This window comes from Zootoca vivipara, chromosome 13 (genome assembly GCF_965207765.1).
Source record: "Zootoca vivipara chromosome 13, rZooViv2.hap1.1, whole genome shotgun sequence".
NCBI lineage: Eukaryota > Metazoa > Chordata > Lepidosauria > Squamata > Lacertidae > Zootoca > Zootoca vivipara.
The window spans coordinates 10,841,021-10,858,638 of NC_142596.1; the positions used below are offsets into that span (position 1 = coordinate 10,841,021).

At 38.5% G+C, this 17,618-nt stretch overlaps 1 protein-coding gene across 3 annotated transcripts in view; it reads left to right on the forward strand.

Moving 5' to 3' along the window:
- ATOSA (atos homolog A) overlaps positions 1-16,930 on the forward strand; it is a 44,573-nt gene extending 27,643 nt beyond the window's left edge. For all 3 annotated transcript variants that reach the window (XM_035130740.3, XM_088656784.1, XM_088656783.1), the window contains 11 exons: positions 482-666; positions 1,488-1,690; positions 2,291-2,416; positions 2,654-4,481; positions 5,559-5,669; positions 7,537-7,616; positions 8,860-8,968; positions 10,992-11,150; positions 13,959-14,027; positions 14,398-14,597; positions 15,926-16,930. In XM_035130740.3, the coding sequence (XP_034986631.2) occupies positions 482-666; positions 1,488-1,690; positions 2,291-2,416; positions 2,654-4,481; positions 5,559-5,669; positions 7,537-7,616; positions 8,860-8,968; positions 10,992-11,150; positions 13,959-14,027; positions 14,398-14,597; positions 15,926-16,079 (3,224 nt within the window). In that variant the 3' untranslated portion in view covers positions 16,080-16,930. The remainder of the gene's footprint in view (positions 1-481; positions 667-1,487; positions 1,691-2,290; positions 2,417-2,653; positions 4,482-5,558; positions 5,670-7,536; positions 7,617-8,859; positions 8,969-10,991; positions 11,151-13,958; positions 14,028-14,397; positions 14,598-15,925) is intronic.
- Positions 16,931-17,618: the final 688 nt, after the last annotated feature.

The window sequence follows — 17,618 nt, forward strand, 5'->3', positions numbered from 1 at the left end:
CTTAGCATTATTCAGAATATTATGATAGCCACTGTTGTGCATAGGTGATGCCATTTTCACTATGCAAGCATGAGAAGACTCAAAACTTAGATGGCAGAAATTATGATATTGTGGGAACTATTTTGTACAGCTGTACAAATTGTATTTTTGACATTGATCCTATATACTTCCCTGTCAGTCCAGTGGGAAGGCTGCTTCTGTGTAGCCAATCAGCACTGGAATACAGAAAGTTGCTTGGCCTTTGCTGGAACTAGTGGCAAAATTTAGAAGGACATTTAGAATACAATTTATGATTTTGTAATGTGCAAAAAGAGTGATATGGTGACATGATGATGCTTTTCGTATACTATAATTTTAAAAAGAATTAAAAATACGTTTGAATTTTGTCAAAGTAGAGTGTGTGTATGTAACAAAGAAATAGATTTTGAATTACTGTGCATATTGGTATTCTTATATAAGTGGATGTTTTGGTCTGTCTTAGACACTCTGGATGAATACTTTGAATATGAAGCAGAGGAATTCCTCGTCAACTTAGCTTTGCTGATTACAGAAGGTAGAACACCAGAATATTCTGTGAAGGGTAGGACTGAAGGCTTCCACTGCCCTCCTGCGCAATCAAGTCAGCCCGTAACAACTAAGCATGAATGCTGTGACAAATTGGCCCAGGTATAATGATCAATAGACTATTCAACTGTTTAAAGTAGTTCTTCCAGTAAATTAAATTGCAAATGGTATATAGTATTGTGTGTGTTATATTTAACGCCTTAAAAAGACCACCTATATAGTACAAGGACACTTTACTTAAATCTTATCAGTATTTGTCATTCAATAAAATGCTAGAATCCCTAGTTTTCTTAAAGCACAATAGTCAAATATTGGTTGGTGTTCTGATAAGATTTATCTGTTTGTACCACTGGTGGGACTTGTAAATGTTTCATGCTATGCAGAATTAGTGTATAGTAGCTCCCTCAACTTGCAGGAGAGAAATTTAGAATAGAACATTCTAATTTGCGTTTTTTGATTAGGGAATAAACTGTGCTAATGTCCTAACGTTCAAATAGTTAAGAGGTTGTAGAATATCAGAAACTGAATGAGTACCAAAAATCAAATATACATTGGAGATATGCAATGGCCATGTTGTTGAGCAAATATTACCAAATTCCTAATGCTTTTGAGTTCAACACATCATTTATTGGATCTGAGCTAGTTTAATTGCTTTTTAAAAATTTAAGCAAGTCATTGAATTTAGAAAGCTGCAGCGTTTGATTCTGGCCATGTTACCCTCTTGGGTACCATTGACCATGCTTTAATCAAGGATGAAGTGGAACTGGATGAATTGGAAATAGCTCAAGAAGAGCTTTGCCAAGCTGTGTCACCTTTTCAAAAACACATTATAAACTTTGTATCTTACAGAAGTGTGTCTTTCTGGTTTGTACATAAGAAGCAGATTTAAATCTAATATACTGCTGTCTCATATTTTTTTCAAGTGTCGTCAAGCTAGGCGCACTAGGTCCGAGGTTACGTTGTTGTGGAAGAATAATATTCCGATCATGATAGAAGTTATGCTACTTCCAGACTGTTGTTACAGTGATGAAGGGTCTACTACAGAAGGAAATGACTTAAATGATCCTGCAATCAAGCAAGATGCATTGTTACTAGAAAGGTGGATTTTGGAGCCAGTTCCACGACAGTAAGTTTATATATGATGAGGGTTGGTGAAATACATAACAGTTGGCATAGAATCTTAAGTCTACAAGAGGCTAATGTATATGTTTTCATTTATTTGGTTTGGGCATTAGTTACAATTTGTCAGATTGTTTCTTTTGTGTAAGGAAAATATTAAATTGAAGTTGATTTTTACTTTTCTGTAATTTTACATACTCATTGACTTCGCAAATAGTGCATTCCAGCTTTGTATGCTAATGGATTGTGAGTAATTAGAATATATTTTAGTGAATGCACCAGGCTCTCTATTCTTGATGACACTGAAAGTGTGTGCTTAATTTCTTACCTTAGTTTTTAGTGATATATTTTGTAGGTACAGTAGAAATTGGAAAGCAGGCTTGATTTTGCTACTCATTGCTATTGTCTGTTAATAATTCTGATTCCTTGTTCAGTTCTTGCAAGATGCAAGAGAATCCCTTTATGAAGGGAATTATTGTAGCAAAAGTGTGCATGGGAGAGTATTTTCACTCTCTATTTGGATAATCTAATCAAAGCCAAACTAATGTTTTGCTTTCTTTTCCATATAATGTTTTTAATCAACAGATATTTGTTTATGTATTTTTAGAAGTGGTGATCGATTTATTGAAGAGAAGACCCTCCTGTTGGCTGTCCGCTCTTTTGTGTTCTTTTCTCAGTTAAGTGCTTGGCTGAGTGTATCACATGGAGCAGTCCCTCGTAATATACTCTACAGGTAGGCCTTAATGAGACATTAGCTCTCACTTAGCAGACATCTGGTGATTAGAGAGAAGCAATGATTTTTCCAGTTGTGTTTCTCTGTATGACCTAGTTTGGGATAAAAATGGGGTTTTTTATTTTTAAAAAATATGTGTCTGCTGAGAGCTCAGGAGCCCTCTCCCCAGAACTATATTGCATTATGTATAAACAGTTGGTTTGCATTTAAAATCCCATATGTTTTCTAATTTTTCAGAGTCAGTGCGGCGCATGTGGATCTTCAGTGGACATTTTCCCAGACCCCAACTGAGCATTTTTTCCCTGTTCCCAACGTTTCTCACAACGTGGCCTTGAAAGTCAGTGTCCAGTCTTTGCCTAGACAATCTAACTATCCAGTCCTGACCTGCAGTATTCACACCAACCTTGGATTTTATGAAAAGGGGATAGAAGATCATAATGTACATCAGCACTGTGATTCCATCAAGGCAGAGCAATGCACTGTGCCCACCTCACAGCGTGCTTGCGGCAGAATAATGAGGACTGAAGGTTTGCTTGGTGTGAGAAAAGGCCCTGAGTTTAGTACATCTGTTAAAAATATGAAACTTTATCCACCAACTGGGCCTGTGTCTGACTTTGGGGCATCGGAGTCTAAAGTTCAGTGCTACACGGCTTCTGTTGACAGCAAGAGGTTACTGCAGGAACCGTTAAAATCAATTTGTTTAGCTGATTCCCACATACATAATGGCTACTCTTCCCGCCAGCCATTAGGAGAGTCTATTCCTTTGATAGGCTGCTTACTCCAAGAGCGGCATGAAGTTATAGCAAGAATTGCCCAACATCTGATTCACTGTGATCCAGCAACGTCACCCACCTTAGGGAGGCCATACAACACAAATGATGCAGGTTTGGTTAGCTCAAAAGTTGCACGTTGTGCGTACGAAGAGGAGGGCTTGCAGAAGAAAGGAAGAGAATTGTTCTCTTCTACTGCTGACTCAGAACTTCCTTCACCAGAAAATAGCAATGTTGGAAAACCTCGAATAATACCAGAAACACCATTGTCAGATGCCTATGTTCCAATGAACCAGTGCTCTCGCCAAACTATAGAGGAAACCAACCCTCTGATAAGCTCCTTACTTCAAGAGCGGCAGGAGGTCATAGCAAGGATTGCTCAACACCTGATTCACTGTGATCCACCCGTGTCTCATGTTAGTCATCCTGTGTTTAATGTCCATGAAATTAGTTCAGTTAATCCAAAGACTTTTCACACTTCCTGTGAAGAGGACAGCCCACTGAAGAAAGGAAAGGGAATATTTTCAGATTCCTTCTCTAGTTCAAAATTGACTTTCTTGGAAGACAACCAAAAAACAAGAGGTAAAACACCAGCAACCCCTTTGAATTCATTTAGATATGATGTTGAAATGAAGTTATCTCCAAAATCCCAAGCAAGAAGAAAACTCCTACTAGCAGAGTCTAATGAAGTAGTCCAAAACACATTTCAGCTGTCTCCTGTCAATAGAAATAAAAGTCAATTAACCTATACAAACCAATCATGTAGCGAAGAAGATTATAAATCTGAACTGGCAGATAAATTAGAATCTATAATTTCTGGTTGTTCCCATAAATCTCAAGTAGTAAAGAAAGGTATTGCCAAGCAATGTTCTGATTTCAGTAGCACTGATGAAGTAGTTTGCACAGATAAACATAAGGACAAAACAATCACTAGCGAAAACAACATCCCAGACTGTTCAAATCCACTGTGGGATCAGTCCAAAATACCTGAAAATATAAAAGTGACTGTAACACAGGCACCTGATAGTTTGCACAGAAATGAACTTAAGCGCTTAAACAAAGACTCTAAACAACCAAATATTTGTGAACAAAGCTCCCAGCTGACTAGTATTGAAAATTATTTACATAGAGATCATGAAAGTTTCAAATGCAAGAATAAACAAGACAAAGTGAAAAATGAACACGATGAGAATGAAGACCCAACAGACTATGAAGTTCAAAAGCGTTCTCAGAAGAAGCTGGTTGGAGAAGGCTTGGTGGCTTTGTTTGAACAAAAGAAGAATGCAGAGGTGCTGGTGGGTGGTAGCTAACTTGCATGTTTTTGTTTTTGCTTTTTAAAACGTATCCGACTACTCATACATTTAATTTCTATCATACTTGGCTCCACAATAAAGTGCTGAAGTGACACTTTCAATGTATTGTGGGTCAACTGAAATCCTTATAGTAGACAGTACTTCAGTCAAAAGCACATTCATGCTGTACCCTTGCATGTGATGTTGAATGTCTGTAGATTCTTTATAATCTTTGCTAATAATGCACTTATGTACCCAAACTGATTCCCCATTGTGTCTTATTCTAGATTATCTACTTTTCCAAAACATGTTGCTATAAAACAGAAGATGTTGTAATTCCCAAGGGAAAGCATCCTGATTCCATTGTATCCCTTAATTTTGATATGGCTACCCTAGCATCAATGCTCCATAATGCATGTTTGATTCTACAAATAAACAATGCCTGTTTGTGCAGTTGTGCAAGTAAAAAACGAGTCAGCATGCAGTATCTACTACGATTGGAATGTGAGCGAGCTGCTCTGTAAACTGTAATTTGACAACTTAGCTGTTTGAACTGAGCTGTAATCTTAAAATGAGCTGCTGAAGGTACATCCACAAGGGAGCTTTCTTAGGCTCTTATTCCAGTTCTTTAGTTCTAAATCAGAAACATATACCCTTCTTTACCCCAAAGCAAGGAACTTGCTGTTGGAGAATCCTTTAATGCATCCCCAACTGGCGGCCCTCCAGATGTTTTGGCCTACAACTCCCATAATCCCTAGCTAACAGGAGCAGTGGTCAGGGATGATGGGAATTGTAGTCCAAAACATCTGGAGGGCCAAAGGTTGGGGATGCCTGCCTTAATGGGATTTCTACTGGTGTACTGTGGATGCTACCTGCATTGATCTGTAGCCCTGACATATGGAGAACCAGCATGGAGTAACTTGCACTTGTCACTTCCTTATGAATTTTGGAAGTTCAGTATACTTAGGATAAGACATTGTCCCTGAGAAATCACCTATGCAAATGTAATGTAAAATGTGCAAGAGAACTGAACTTCAGAGGTTTCCTATTTATAACTGATTGTTTTTCCTCTGTGGGCAGCGCACAGCACCACTCAAACATGTGTTGCATAGGAACAATTTTCACCATTTGGTTGGGACTTCTACGAAGGCTTTCCATCCTCGAACTGGATTGCCTCTACTTTCAAGTCCTGTAAGTTGCCGTTACATAGTTTTGTTATGTTTCATAATAATATTTTTAAAACACAGGATGTGCTGTATTTTAGATACTTTGCCTCCAAATTATTTTTACTCCTTGTTAGGGCATTCACCTATTAAAACATTTATACATAGAAACAAAGCAATAAATTAGAAAAAGCTAGCCTCAGTTGGTGGGAGATAACAATTATAGTAGTCTCTTTTATAGTTTTAGAGTGCAACTGAAAGCATTGTGAAATGACCCAAATGCATAATTTTAGCTCACATGGACTGCTGCTGCTGCTGCTTCATAACCCACCTTTCTCCCTGACAGGGACTCATGACAGCTTTCAGAGAAAAGAAGAACAGCTAAACACACAGGGGGGAAATCGTTAAAAAACCTATAACCTATTAAAAACCTATAACCTATTAAAAACGTATAGACCAGGCATCCCCAAACTTTGGCCCTCCAGATGTTTTGGACTACAATTCCCATCTTCCCCGACCAGTGGTCCTGTTAGCTAGGGATCATGGGAGTTGTAGGCCAAAACATCTAGAGGGCCAAAGTTTGGGATGCCTGGTATCAACAATCACAACATAGACAGCATGGCATCCACCCTGTCATTTAAAACGGTCAGTTCCCAAAAGCCTGTTGGAGCAAGAAGGTCTTCACTTTCCGGTGAAAGGACATCAAGAAGGAAGCCCATCTTAACTTCCCTAGGGAGAGGGTTCCAAAGTCTGAGAGCAGCGACTGAGAGATAGCCCCTAGGTCTGATCCATAGATAACACTACCCAAAAAAGCATCTTCCCACAAAATGAATTGCCAATGCAATCAGCTTAGATAACATTGATTGCCTGTTGGGAAAGGTGAAAACTTGAATGGATCATTTTCCTCCCATACAAATTACTGTCCGTGATAGTATCATAGTAACTTGTTGAACAAAATGCACACAACATTGAGTCTGTGTGTGTGCAACCCCAGACACTGGATGTTGGAGATACTTCCTTTTATTATTTTTTTGCGTGCTACTTTTTTGCTTAAACAGGATCTAATCCAAAAATATAAGCTTCACACAGATAATACTTCTTGGTTCAGCATTATTAATAATACCTATCCTTTACCATGAGGTCCCAGGGTGGGTTACAACAACTCAAAAGCAAAATATTTTAAAAACCCAGTTACAATAGATATAAATTCAAGAAAATTGAAGCTTTCTGTTGTACATTTAGGGTTGTTGCTAGGTTAACTATATATAATTTTAGATTTAACTACATAATGTTAGATTTAGATTGCACTCTGATGTGGAAATACATTTGTGTTCGGATTTGCATGTAATGCTTGCGTGCGTTGTTGGCAGTTAATTTAAATTAAGAGAGCCTATCTGCATCACAGATGGCTATCTGCCATATCAAATGATTTAACTTGAAAAGCAAACCAATAAATACTATTCAAACTACTGATTATATACTAGTGGTTCGTAATCTATACCCCTTTGGACCACTTGAAAATTACTAAGGGTGTTGGTGGACCACTTAAATTATTTTTCTGTCTCCTGCAGCAATTGTAACACACTGTGCTATAGGCAGTATTGTTTTTAATTGTTTTCACAAACATGATGCAGAATGTTTTACAACCATTCACCTGAATGATGTTCACAGACCACTGGTGGTCCACATGGGCACAATTTAACTCTGTAACCCCTGTTACAGAGTTCCTTTTCGGTTCTAATGCCAATGGTGGGAGGCTGGATACACTCTGCTTTCATTATATCCATTTGCTTCCATTAAGCCCCTAAAACATTTTAAAATGTTTGATATCAAGATTTCAAGGTCTTGTGGTCAAAACCTAAGTCTGTTTTTATCCCCAATCTCCTTCCTTTGAGGTTCCTGAAAGAAAAACACGATCGGGATGCTTTGATTTAGATACATCATTATTACAATTGAAATGTTTGTCCTCCAAAAGGTATTTTTATTTACCAAAAGGTTTATAATATTTGTATGTTTTTACAATGTAATCTGTAACTGTGGGTGTGCATGAAGAAAGCACAAATGTGCACCTTCAACAAGATCTCCTCAAACTCAGCTAATTTTATGTGTACAGTAACTAGGGCTACAACCTTGTAGTTGATTTAAAATCTAGCTGGTTTAAAAATCAGCTAAATAAAAAAACCAACTAAATCAGCTAAAAAGACACCACTGATTAACTTAGCAAGACATTAAATTCTTTTTAGAAAAAACTTCTAAAAGGTACAGATGTATTTATTTCAACAATTTATATACAACTTAGTCACGATCACTTACCGGTAGTATATAGTCACTTAGTCACACCTATTTAATTTCTTGGCAAAAATGATGCATTGCCCAGATTCAACAATACAACCTGGGTATCTTGTCATTGTTTTAACTGGCAGGCTAAGACACGTTTGTGCCTTACTTGTGTTGCTAAATGCACACAGGCCTTCTGTGAAATGCTGATGAATCCAAACATTTAGGAAATTCCCAATGATTGCACAGAAAGATGCCTAGGTGATACATGCTAGACTGTTACCTTGTGCAATGTCAAAACTAGCAGTTTTTCAAATCTGTGGAAGCAGAATCTATGAAAAGTGTGTGTCAAACTGACATTTTTAGGAGTAGTGTTTATAAATTTTAAAATGTACATTAGTTTAACGTCAAAGCGTAAGACAGTGGAGGGGGCTGATCTGTAGTCCTCTAGGTATTGTTGAAGTACAGTTTCTACCAGCCCCCAGCTAGCATAGCCTGGGGCAAGGGTTGATGGGAGTTGTAGTCCAGCAATATCTGCAGAGCCACATGTTGGTCACTCCTGGCATACGTAGTTCAAACTTTGCAGCTTTAATTCAAAATGTCTGTGTGCATATACTGTATTTTTTCCATGTATAACACGGCCCCATGTATTCGATGATCTGGCTGATAGAACTGGTGCCGTAATACACCACATACTGGCACTCACCAAATACTCTTTCTAAGCCAGAAAGAGCGGGTAAGCAGCCGCCTCTCCGACATTTCCCTGCTACCACTGCAGCACCAGCCCTCATTTACTTAGCATATTAACCTGTGTATAAGACGACCCTCAATTTATCACAGAAAATTCAGAAAAAAGGTCTTATACATGGAAAAATACGGTAACTGTGAAGGAAATAAGTAATGACTCTTGGTTTGTTTTTTTAAAAAAACTTTTAAAATAGCCCAGGAGGGTGTATAAGGAGAGAGAGTGACCCAGATGTTCATGAGAAACCATTTCTAAGTTCCAGTGCACCACCTGTAACAAGTCTTAGCCTCCTTGGAAACTTTGAGGTATGTACATGCTCCCAAAATACTCTACTTCTTGCAACTGATGTATTGCACCCACCCTGTGGAACGCCCTCCCATCAGATGTCAAAGAGAAAAACAGCTACCAGATTTTTCGAAGACATCTGAAGGCAGCCCTGTTCAGGGAGGCTTTTAATGTTTAATAGATTACTGTATTATTATTATTTTTGTTGGAAACCGCCCAGAGTGGCTGGGGAAACCCAGCCAGATGAGCGGGGTATAAATAATACATAATAATAATAATAATAATAATAATAATAATAATAATAATAATAAGTTATTATTGATACTCTACTATGATATGCCCAGTGTGATTCTCAGCACACTTAGTGCCTGTTCTTTTCCTTTTCTGGTGCCAGGCGCAAATGGCTTTGTACAGACTTTTTAATTAAAGATAAATGGGGTGGGTTTTTTTTGACAGATTAAAAAATATTAATGAATATAATGTTATGAATAGATAACTACATAAATATTTGTACAGACATCTCAACAGTTGCATGCGATAAGCATGGGTGCTGCTGCTGACATGCATGCCGTAAACCGTGCCAGAAGAGGGGCAGGGCAGGGGCTCTGCATCTCAAACAGATGAATATATTTTATTTAGCCTAACCGGAGTCATTATTTTATAGGAATTTTCTTTTAAATGTATACAAAGTGTACATTTCAAAACATTTTTCCAGACCCAGGTCCATTTTGAGGGGGGTATATATTGCTAGGCATATCAGCATTCCACTTTGATTGATACCTGAGCTGGTTCTAGTTCTGTAATTATTTTATATATTTGTCTTAAGGTTCCTTTTGACTGGTCACTTTCTGAAATTAAAATTTCAAATCTTGTGCTTCCTCAATAGTACAAAATCTTCTTAAGTGGTGGTGGTGGTGGTTATTATTTACATTTGTATACCATTCTTCATCCGAAGATCTACAGAATTTAATTAAGGGGAGCCTGCTGCTGCCCCATTTCATAGTTTGCTGCTTGATGGTATAATTTGCCTAAAATTTATTTCATCATTGATCCTAATTTGCTTTGTCTGTTTGCCTCCTACTCTGACATGTCTCCTAAAAGGTTTTTTTGTTTTGTTTTGTTTTGTTTTGCATTCCTTGTAGTAAACTGTGGTTAGACCTGGACTATGTTTACTTTTGATTCCCACCCCCCAACCATGATGTATATATTTTGTGTGAGAGGATTTGCATCAATAATTTTAAGACCCCTTTTTTATATTAGACCAAAGCATATATAAATAAACCAGATTTTCTGGTGACTTAAGCATAGATGCATTGTTTTAGTATTTTATTTTGGGAAAAGCCATTTCTCTTCATATTTTCTGTTGGTAGAGAGTTTGTGATGTAACTCAAGATCTTTTATCTGCCCAAATAAATTAAAGCAGAAGTTCTTGCCATTTTTTGATTAGGTTTCTGTTCAGCTTTAACATTATGGTTAAAAATAAAAACCCTGTTAAATCTAGTATCTTTAAGCCAATTTGAATAATTATTCTGGGTTTTACAGAATCAATACTATATTGTCTGCCAACCCCCCAGAGTCAATGGTGGTGCAGGGGGGAAACCCCATTACACAGGTGGAAGTCCTTGGGCAGGGCTTATACTGAAAGGGGTGGTTAGGTGAATCCGGCCCAATATGTGTAAATTTTAAAACCCACTGACTTAAGTCATTTTAAACCAGGCATTTCAAATCTCTACTCCAGCAGTCAGTGTGCTTAGCATGCCATCTTGGGGTTAACTAGGTTAAGTGATGATATTTGCCATGTTGGGACTACAGCTCGGTGGTGAAGTGTTTGGTTTGCATGCAGAAGAACCCAGGTTGAAATCCTTCATCCCTAGTTTTTTAATGGCAGGTGATGTAAAAAAGTTCAGTAGAGCTGCTGCCTGTTGTTCTGGACTATACTGTTCCAGATGGGCAAGTAATCTGACCTGATAGTGGGCATCTTCCTGTCATCTGTTAGTACACTTCATAGGTAGCTTTTTTCAACAGTTTTTTCCATTCTTCCAGGAGTCTGTACTGAACTATCGTTTGGATCCCCTGGGCATTGTAGATGGCTTCACAGCTGAAGTGGGAGCAAGTGGGGTCTTTTGTCCAACGCACATGACTCTTCCAGTTGAAGTTTCATTCTACAGCGTTTCTGATGACAATGCACCCTCTCCATATATGGTAAACATTTGAACGTTATAGTTAGCTATGGAAATACATTTACACGTCTGAACTAAATCTTGATACATTTTTAAAGATAGTTGGGTTGGCTTGGATCCAAAGCATACTATTGTTGCATGCACAGAACCACAGCTTTGGTAGCAGTTTGTTGCCAAAGGTCTGTAGTCCCTGCTTTCCCCTGTGCACACTTTTACTTTTTGAATTTTTAATGGCAGACTACGCATTCAGCTAAGCTGGGTTTTCCTGCAATAAACACGGGACTGCAACCTAGTTCTTGCCTAGTAACCACTTCCATTCATTCTTGTGTGGAATCTCAGCAGTTTAAATGCAAATGCCTGATTACAGCTGTTCACCCTATATATCAGCATTTATACAGAATATAAGAACCTGTTGTAACTCATTTCAGTTGATAGGGAATGATTATGGCAACAGAAAGTATTGGATTATGCAGAAATGGTGAAGCTTACTGAAAGAATAAGAAATTGGGACGACAAAGTTTTTAATATAGAGTGGAAATCGTTTATTGAATATTTACAAAAATATTGTGAACAGATTAAGACATTAGCAGGATGAATGTAAAAATGTGCAGCGATATGAAATAACATATTGATTATATGTGATAAATAATACATAGGTTTGATTTGGAAATGCAGTAAAAATATTATAAACATAAGGAACTGCAGAAAGAGGGAGAGGAGAGTCTAAATATGATAAATGTAATACAGTAATTTGATCTTTAAGAGCTTTCTGCTTGTAAAATAAAAATTAAAAATAATTTTTTAAAAGATAAGAAATTATTATAATTCTTTGATCAGTGCACAGGGATGAGTTTAGCCTCTAGGTGTTAGTATCCTTTTGCACTCATTTCTGACTCATGCTTCTACCCAGAAAAACCCAGGACTTCAGCTTGGTATGGCTAAATAGTATTTATTCAAGTTAACAAACAACATCAGCATTAACAAGAGACTGGCAACATAGACAAAATGCAGAACTGTCCCGCTTCCTCCATGGGTGTAGATATGTTATTGGCCTTTCCCATGATTAATTCAAGAATGAAGTCAGTGAGGTGGCATGCTGTGTGTGCAAAAACTTGAGCACAGTTAACATGAACCACTCTGGCAGGTGTCAGGAGTTAATGACTGCAGCCCACCATTGGTGGCAGTAAATTCATATTCCAATCAGATTGTGGCTGCAAAGAGCCTCCTGTAGTTCATTTTGGCCTTGCAGCATCAACCAATCAAAAGTCAGAGCCCAGTTGCTGGTTTTGCTTACAAACGTCACATCCTAGTACCTAGTACAGCCAGGTAGGATGAACTCGCATGTTTGTAATTTCAGCCAATAGTTGTTGTAAAATCTTGATTGTAAAGGTTAGCAAATCTCTCCTTCAGCAGAACTATAGCACCCAATTAGCTTTTAAATCTTCACAAGGAAGAGAGAGACTCCTGGTCTTGGTCTCCTTTCCTGACCAGATCTTTCATCCTGTACTCTCAGTGCCCCTTGTGCTCTGAGTGTAACAGACCCTTACTTTTCTTACCTGCTGAAGGTGGTTGGGAATGAGGCACAGGTGTCCCAAGCACCCATTTGTTGGTTAACATATCATTAAGGATATGTTGCAGCTTCACCCAACTTTCAAATGAGGCTCCTTTCTATTTTGGGTGCCTTACAGTGAGACTGAAATACCAACCTCCACCATTTGGTGGCTTCTGTTTTTCTTTACAACTTTACATAACTCTTTTGGAACTTTGCACATTTTCCTTTTTGTGGGGAAAACGTCATATGTGAAGCAGCCCTTTATATAAGCTACCAATGAACATCTTATTCTGATAAGTTATATTCACTTGTCTCCTACCTGTGTGCCAACCTAACTAAATAGGTACGTACATTCACAAAAAGAAAACACATATACCCAAAAGTACTCTCGATTTCCACTCCTGTGGCAGGCAAAGCATCCAATATACATTGGATGAACTGCTTTGGACTGAATTGAAAAGACTGTGTGGGCCCCATAATAGCCCAGTCACCTTAGTTAGGAAAGGAAGCTATTGTGGTTATCCTGTCTTCCTTCCTGCAAATAAATGCATTGTGATTATTATCCTGTGGAATTGACACTGTTCTTTACTCCTTGAGTTAGGAGTATGCGAATACGGTTCACCTTTGATGATTAATTTAAATGCAGATGTTGAAATAATCAATTGCCGTCCTTAAAGGGGAAACTACATACCAGAGTGAGTGAGACTAAACTGTCCTCTACAAGCCACATTTTTGTGCACTCCTAACTTAACTTTACCTTTACCTTTTAACTTAACTTTGGGACGTGGGCGGCACTGTGGTTGGACTTGCCAATCGGAAGGTCGGCGGTTGGAGGCCCTGTGACTGTGTGAGCTCCCGTTGTTCAGTCCCAGCTCCTGCCAACCTAGCAGTTCGAAAGCATGTTAAAGTGCAAGTAGATAAATAGGTACCGTTCCAGCGGGAAGGTAAAACGGTGTTTCCGTGTGCTGCTCTGGCTTCGCCAGGAGCAGCTTAGTCATGGTGGCCACATGACCCGGAAAAACTGCGGAAGCGGACAAACGCCAGCTTCCTTGGCCTGTAAAGTGACATGAGTGTCGCAACCCCAGAGTCATTCATGACTGGACTTAACTGTCATGGGTACCGTTACCTTTACCTTAACTTTACAGGTGTGTTACCCATGTGAAAAAACTTTTTGAAGTTTCTATTGCAGATAATTTTGAAAATTAAACACTTTGATATACTGATGCTTACATTAAGATGCATATTTGTAATTTTCCATTTCTTGTTTGATCCTTACAGGGTGTAATTGCTTTAGAGTCACTTGGTAAAAGGGGTTATCGGGTACCTCCTTCAGGAACGATACAAGTGGTATGTACTTTGCGACATAAGAGTTACATTAACAATTCTCTTTCCAACATATTGCTAATCACTTGGGCATGAACTACAGTATTGGATAGCTCCTTTCTTTGTCCAAAGGCCACAGGCTAGAAGAGCAGAAAGTATTTGGAAAGATCATATTTGAGAAGATAGCCAGCAGTTACCTAGCAACTGCAGAGGTGGTCTCATTCACTTTTGGATGATATGGAAGGTGATTGAGAAGCTTATTAGTTCTTAGTCTCCTCTTTCCAGAAGCAACTGCTGTGTATGAAAATGCAGTTACTGAAGACACATGAATTTTCAAGTGTTTGGTGGTTCGACAGAATAGTGCCATTCTGAAGCACCTGTTTGTCCTTTTCAGACCTTATTTAATCCCAACAAGACTGTGGTGAAGATGTTTGTGGTGATATATGACTTACGAGAGATGCCAGCCAATCATCAAACATTCCTACGGCAAAGAACCTTTTCTGTCCCTGTGAGACGAGAAACAAAGAGAAGCATTAATAAAGAAAATATTCGACATGCTGAAGAACGACTACTACGCTACCTCATTCATCTGAGGTAAGGCTGCTGAGCAAAGGGCTGTATCCAACGTTCTCTTCTTGCTAATGCAAGGGCTGTTGCACTAGTGGACCTGTGTGTGTGTGTTTGTGTGTGTTTGTGTGTGTTTGTGTTTGTTTGTTGGATGTTATGCAGCAGAGGAATCCAGCACTGCAGCTGTGCTAGTGAAAACTTGATGTGCAACAGATTGGGCAAAGTTAAGCAACCTGCTTAGGCATCCTCTTTGCAACCACATCCTGCTGGTGCAAAGCATGTCACCAGCGGAAGAAATACACTAAGTGATTTTGACTTAGTGCTGAAAAATCTTTTGGAAAAAGGCACTGGGACCCTGTTAACTATACTTTTGCTTATGCAGAAAAAAGTCAAATGGGCCACATGTATTGGTTTTTCATTCTTTGCTCTAACAATAGACTTGAAACAAGTGACTCAAGTTTTAGTTGCTGAAACCATACACATTCTCTCCCAAACAAATGAAGTCATACAACTCTAAACTGCTTTGTGGCAGCATCTGTTTAGAAGGCCCTAATTAAAGTTGTGTCAGCACTTCCATTGTGAAAGCCCCTTAGCAAGAGGTTGTCAGCAGAAACATTTGCCTAGGGTTGAAACTTGCCATTCAGACTTTTTAAAAAACAAAAGCAGTCCTTTAAAACCTAAGGGTCAGTTTGCTTTTTCTTTTTTCATGTCCATGTTTCTGTGTTCATCAAAACTCCTGTAAGTTTTGGCAGGTTGCTTTTGTACTTTGTGTCTATGTGACTGAAAACATAACCTATAATTTTCTCTTGTGTGATGGATAACATTCTGCTGATATGCAAACCATAGCTGTCTGTCTGACTAGCCAGCTTCTATAAGATTTTTAAACAAGCTCATGCCCAGACTTAGCTTAGATCCTTTAACACTTTTTCTTGGTATGTTCTAAGAGGATGACATTCTGAGAGATATGCTCAGTTTTGCAGTTTTCTCATTGGTTTTGAAAGAATGAGATACAGGCTATAAAAATATCAAACAAATAGGCTCATCACCGTAAATATACAGTATGCACTAATGTGTTCTGATTCAATAATGTGCCATAAACATAATTGAAAATTGCAGTCACTGTTTCATCTGTTCTTACTACTTCAAATAAAATGTCAGTCTGATCCTTAGAGTACAAGCCTCAAGCAGTGGTTATATAAGGAAAAATGGAAAAACACCTACTTCCTTTTAAACTAGATAAAAAGTAACAATTTAGACTATTGAAGAAATTTCTTCTCCAAGCTTCGTTCTTCTGTGACATTTCTTACATGTGCTTTACATTCAGCAGTGACTAATACTGACATCTGTTCTCCTAGGTTCCAGAGTTCTAAGTCTGGAAAGATCTACCTCTACAGAGATGTAAGACTCCTGTTCTCTCGAAAATCCATGGAAGTTGACAGTGGCGCTGCATACGAACTCAAATCTTACACTGAATCTCCAACAAACCCTCAGTTTTCTCCCCGATGTTAGCAAAATGCAACAATGAAAAGTATTTGCTCAGTTACCAGATTATTATTTAATAAGATGAACAATTGGCATAAAGTAAACTGTGTAAAAGTTTAAAAGTGAAGAAAGTGATGGTGGTCAAATGAGAGTCAAAGCTCTTCTAGGCTCTTGGACCAGTTCTTAAAAACACTTCTGGAATGAGCTTTGTGTATTCCAAGTAGACTGGAACATACTTAGTCCTAATCTTTTTATACTGGTTATAAACCACTTCATTGGATGTGTTGCAATAGCAGATTCCCAAATTAGTTTAGTGTTTACACCTTATTTTATTTTTTGGTTATTTAATATTTAATGTTTCTTTTACTTAAGTGATGTTTGTCTTTACTGTTCTAATGTAGCACAAATCCTATGTAAAATCATACTACGTATTTTTGACATTATTATTGAAATCTGAAATATATACAGAAGTCTTTACTTTGTGTGATGTGTTTTTAAGTGTAAGCTGCTTAAAATAAGGATGGGATTTTGAACATCCATTGCATTATCATACTATGCAAGCATGTAGGGCAGGATGGGTTGTGTATTCCCCCCCATATTGCTAATTCCCTACCCCCACCCCATGATAGCACATGAAACCATACTGCAAAACTGTGGGACTACTCATTCAAATCATGGACCCAACCTATAATAGCACCCCTTTCCCTCCTAAAAGACCCCTCATCAAAGCCTTTCACATTGTTCTAATCAGTATCAAAATTTTACATAACACTGCTGTCCCATACCTGACTTTCTCAGACTGTGTTTGTTTTTTTAAAAAAAGATGTACTGTGAAAACAAAGTAGTATTTATATCTTAAATATATGTGAAAATGGCAACATTTGTATTGGTTTTATTTTGAGATGGTCTTTGTGCTCTTAATAGGGTTTTGTTTTTGTCTACTATAGGGCACTAGCTGAGTCTAGAACAGAGGTGGGGGATTGGAGGCAGTGCTATTTTTCCAGAAAAAGAGGTGCTGGAACCCACCTGAGAGGTGATGGAACTGACTTCCTGTGAGTTTTGGCTCATTAAAAGCCCTGGCCGGTGGGCTGTATCCAGACCTTTCCCAGCCCCCATGGACAACTTTGATGGGTGGGATTGCCCACCCTTCAGGCACCTGACATCACCTGACTTCAGGTGAAGCCTTTTCTTTTGCCTGCATAAATCATAAGAACATAAGAATAGCCTGTTGGATCAGGCCAGTGGCCCGTCTAGTCCAGTCAGTTGTCTCTGGGAAACCAGTGAGTAGACATCTGTTTGGCCACTGTGAGAAGCAAACCATGGAGGAAAAGGAAGTGGAGTTTGTAGCCACCATTGAACAGCTTGATATCCACGAGGGCAAAGGAAGCCTTTCCCTGCAGGACTCACAATAAGTGCCACTGTGGGAACTCCATAGTGCAGTCAGTCTCTCTCAAGCTTGCTGTAAGTGCTGGTCAAACAGTTGTTTCCTGGGAACCAACCAGGGGCACACTTTGATGCTCCTGATTGTTCCCTGGCAGGTAAGGTTTGCTGCAAGCACAATCCATT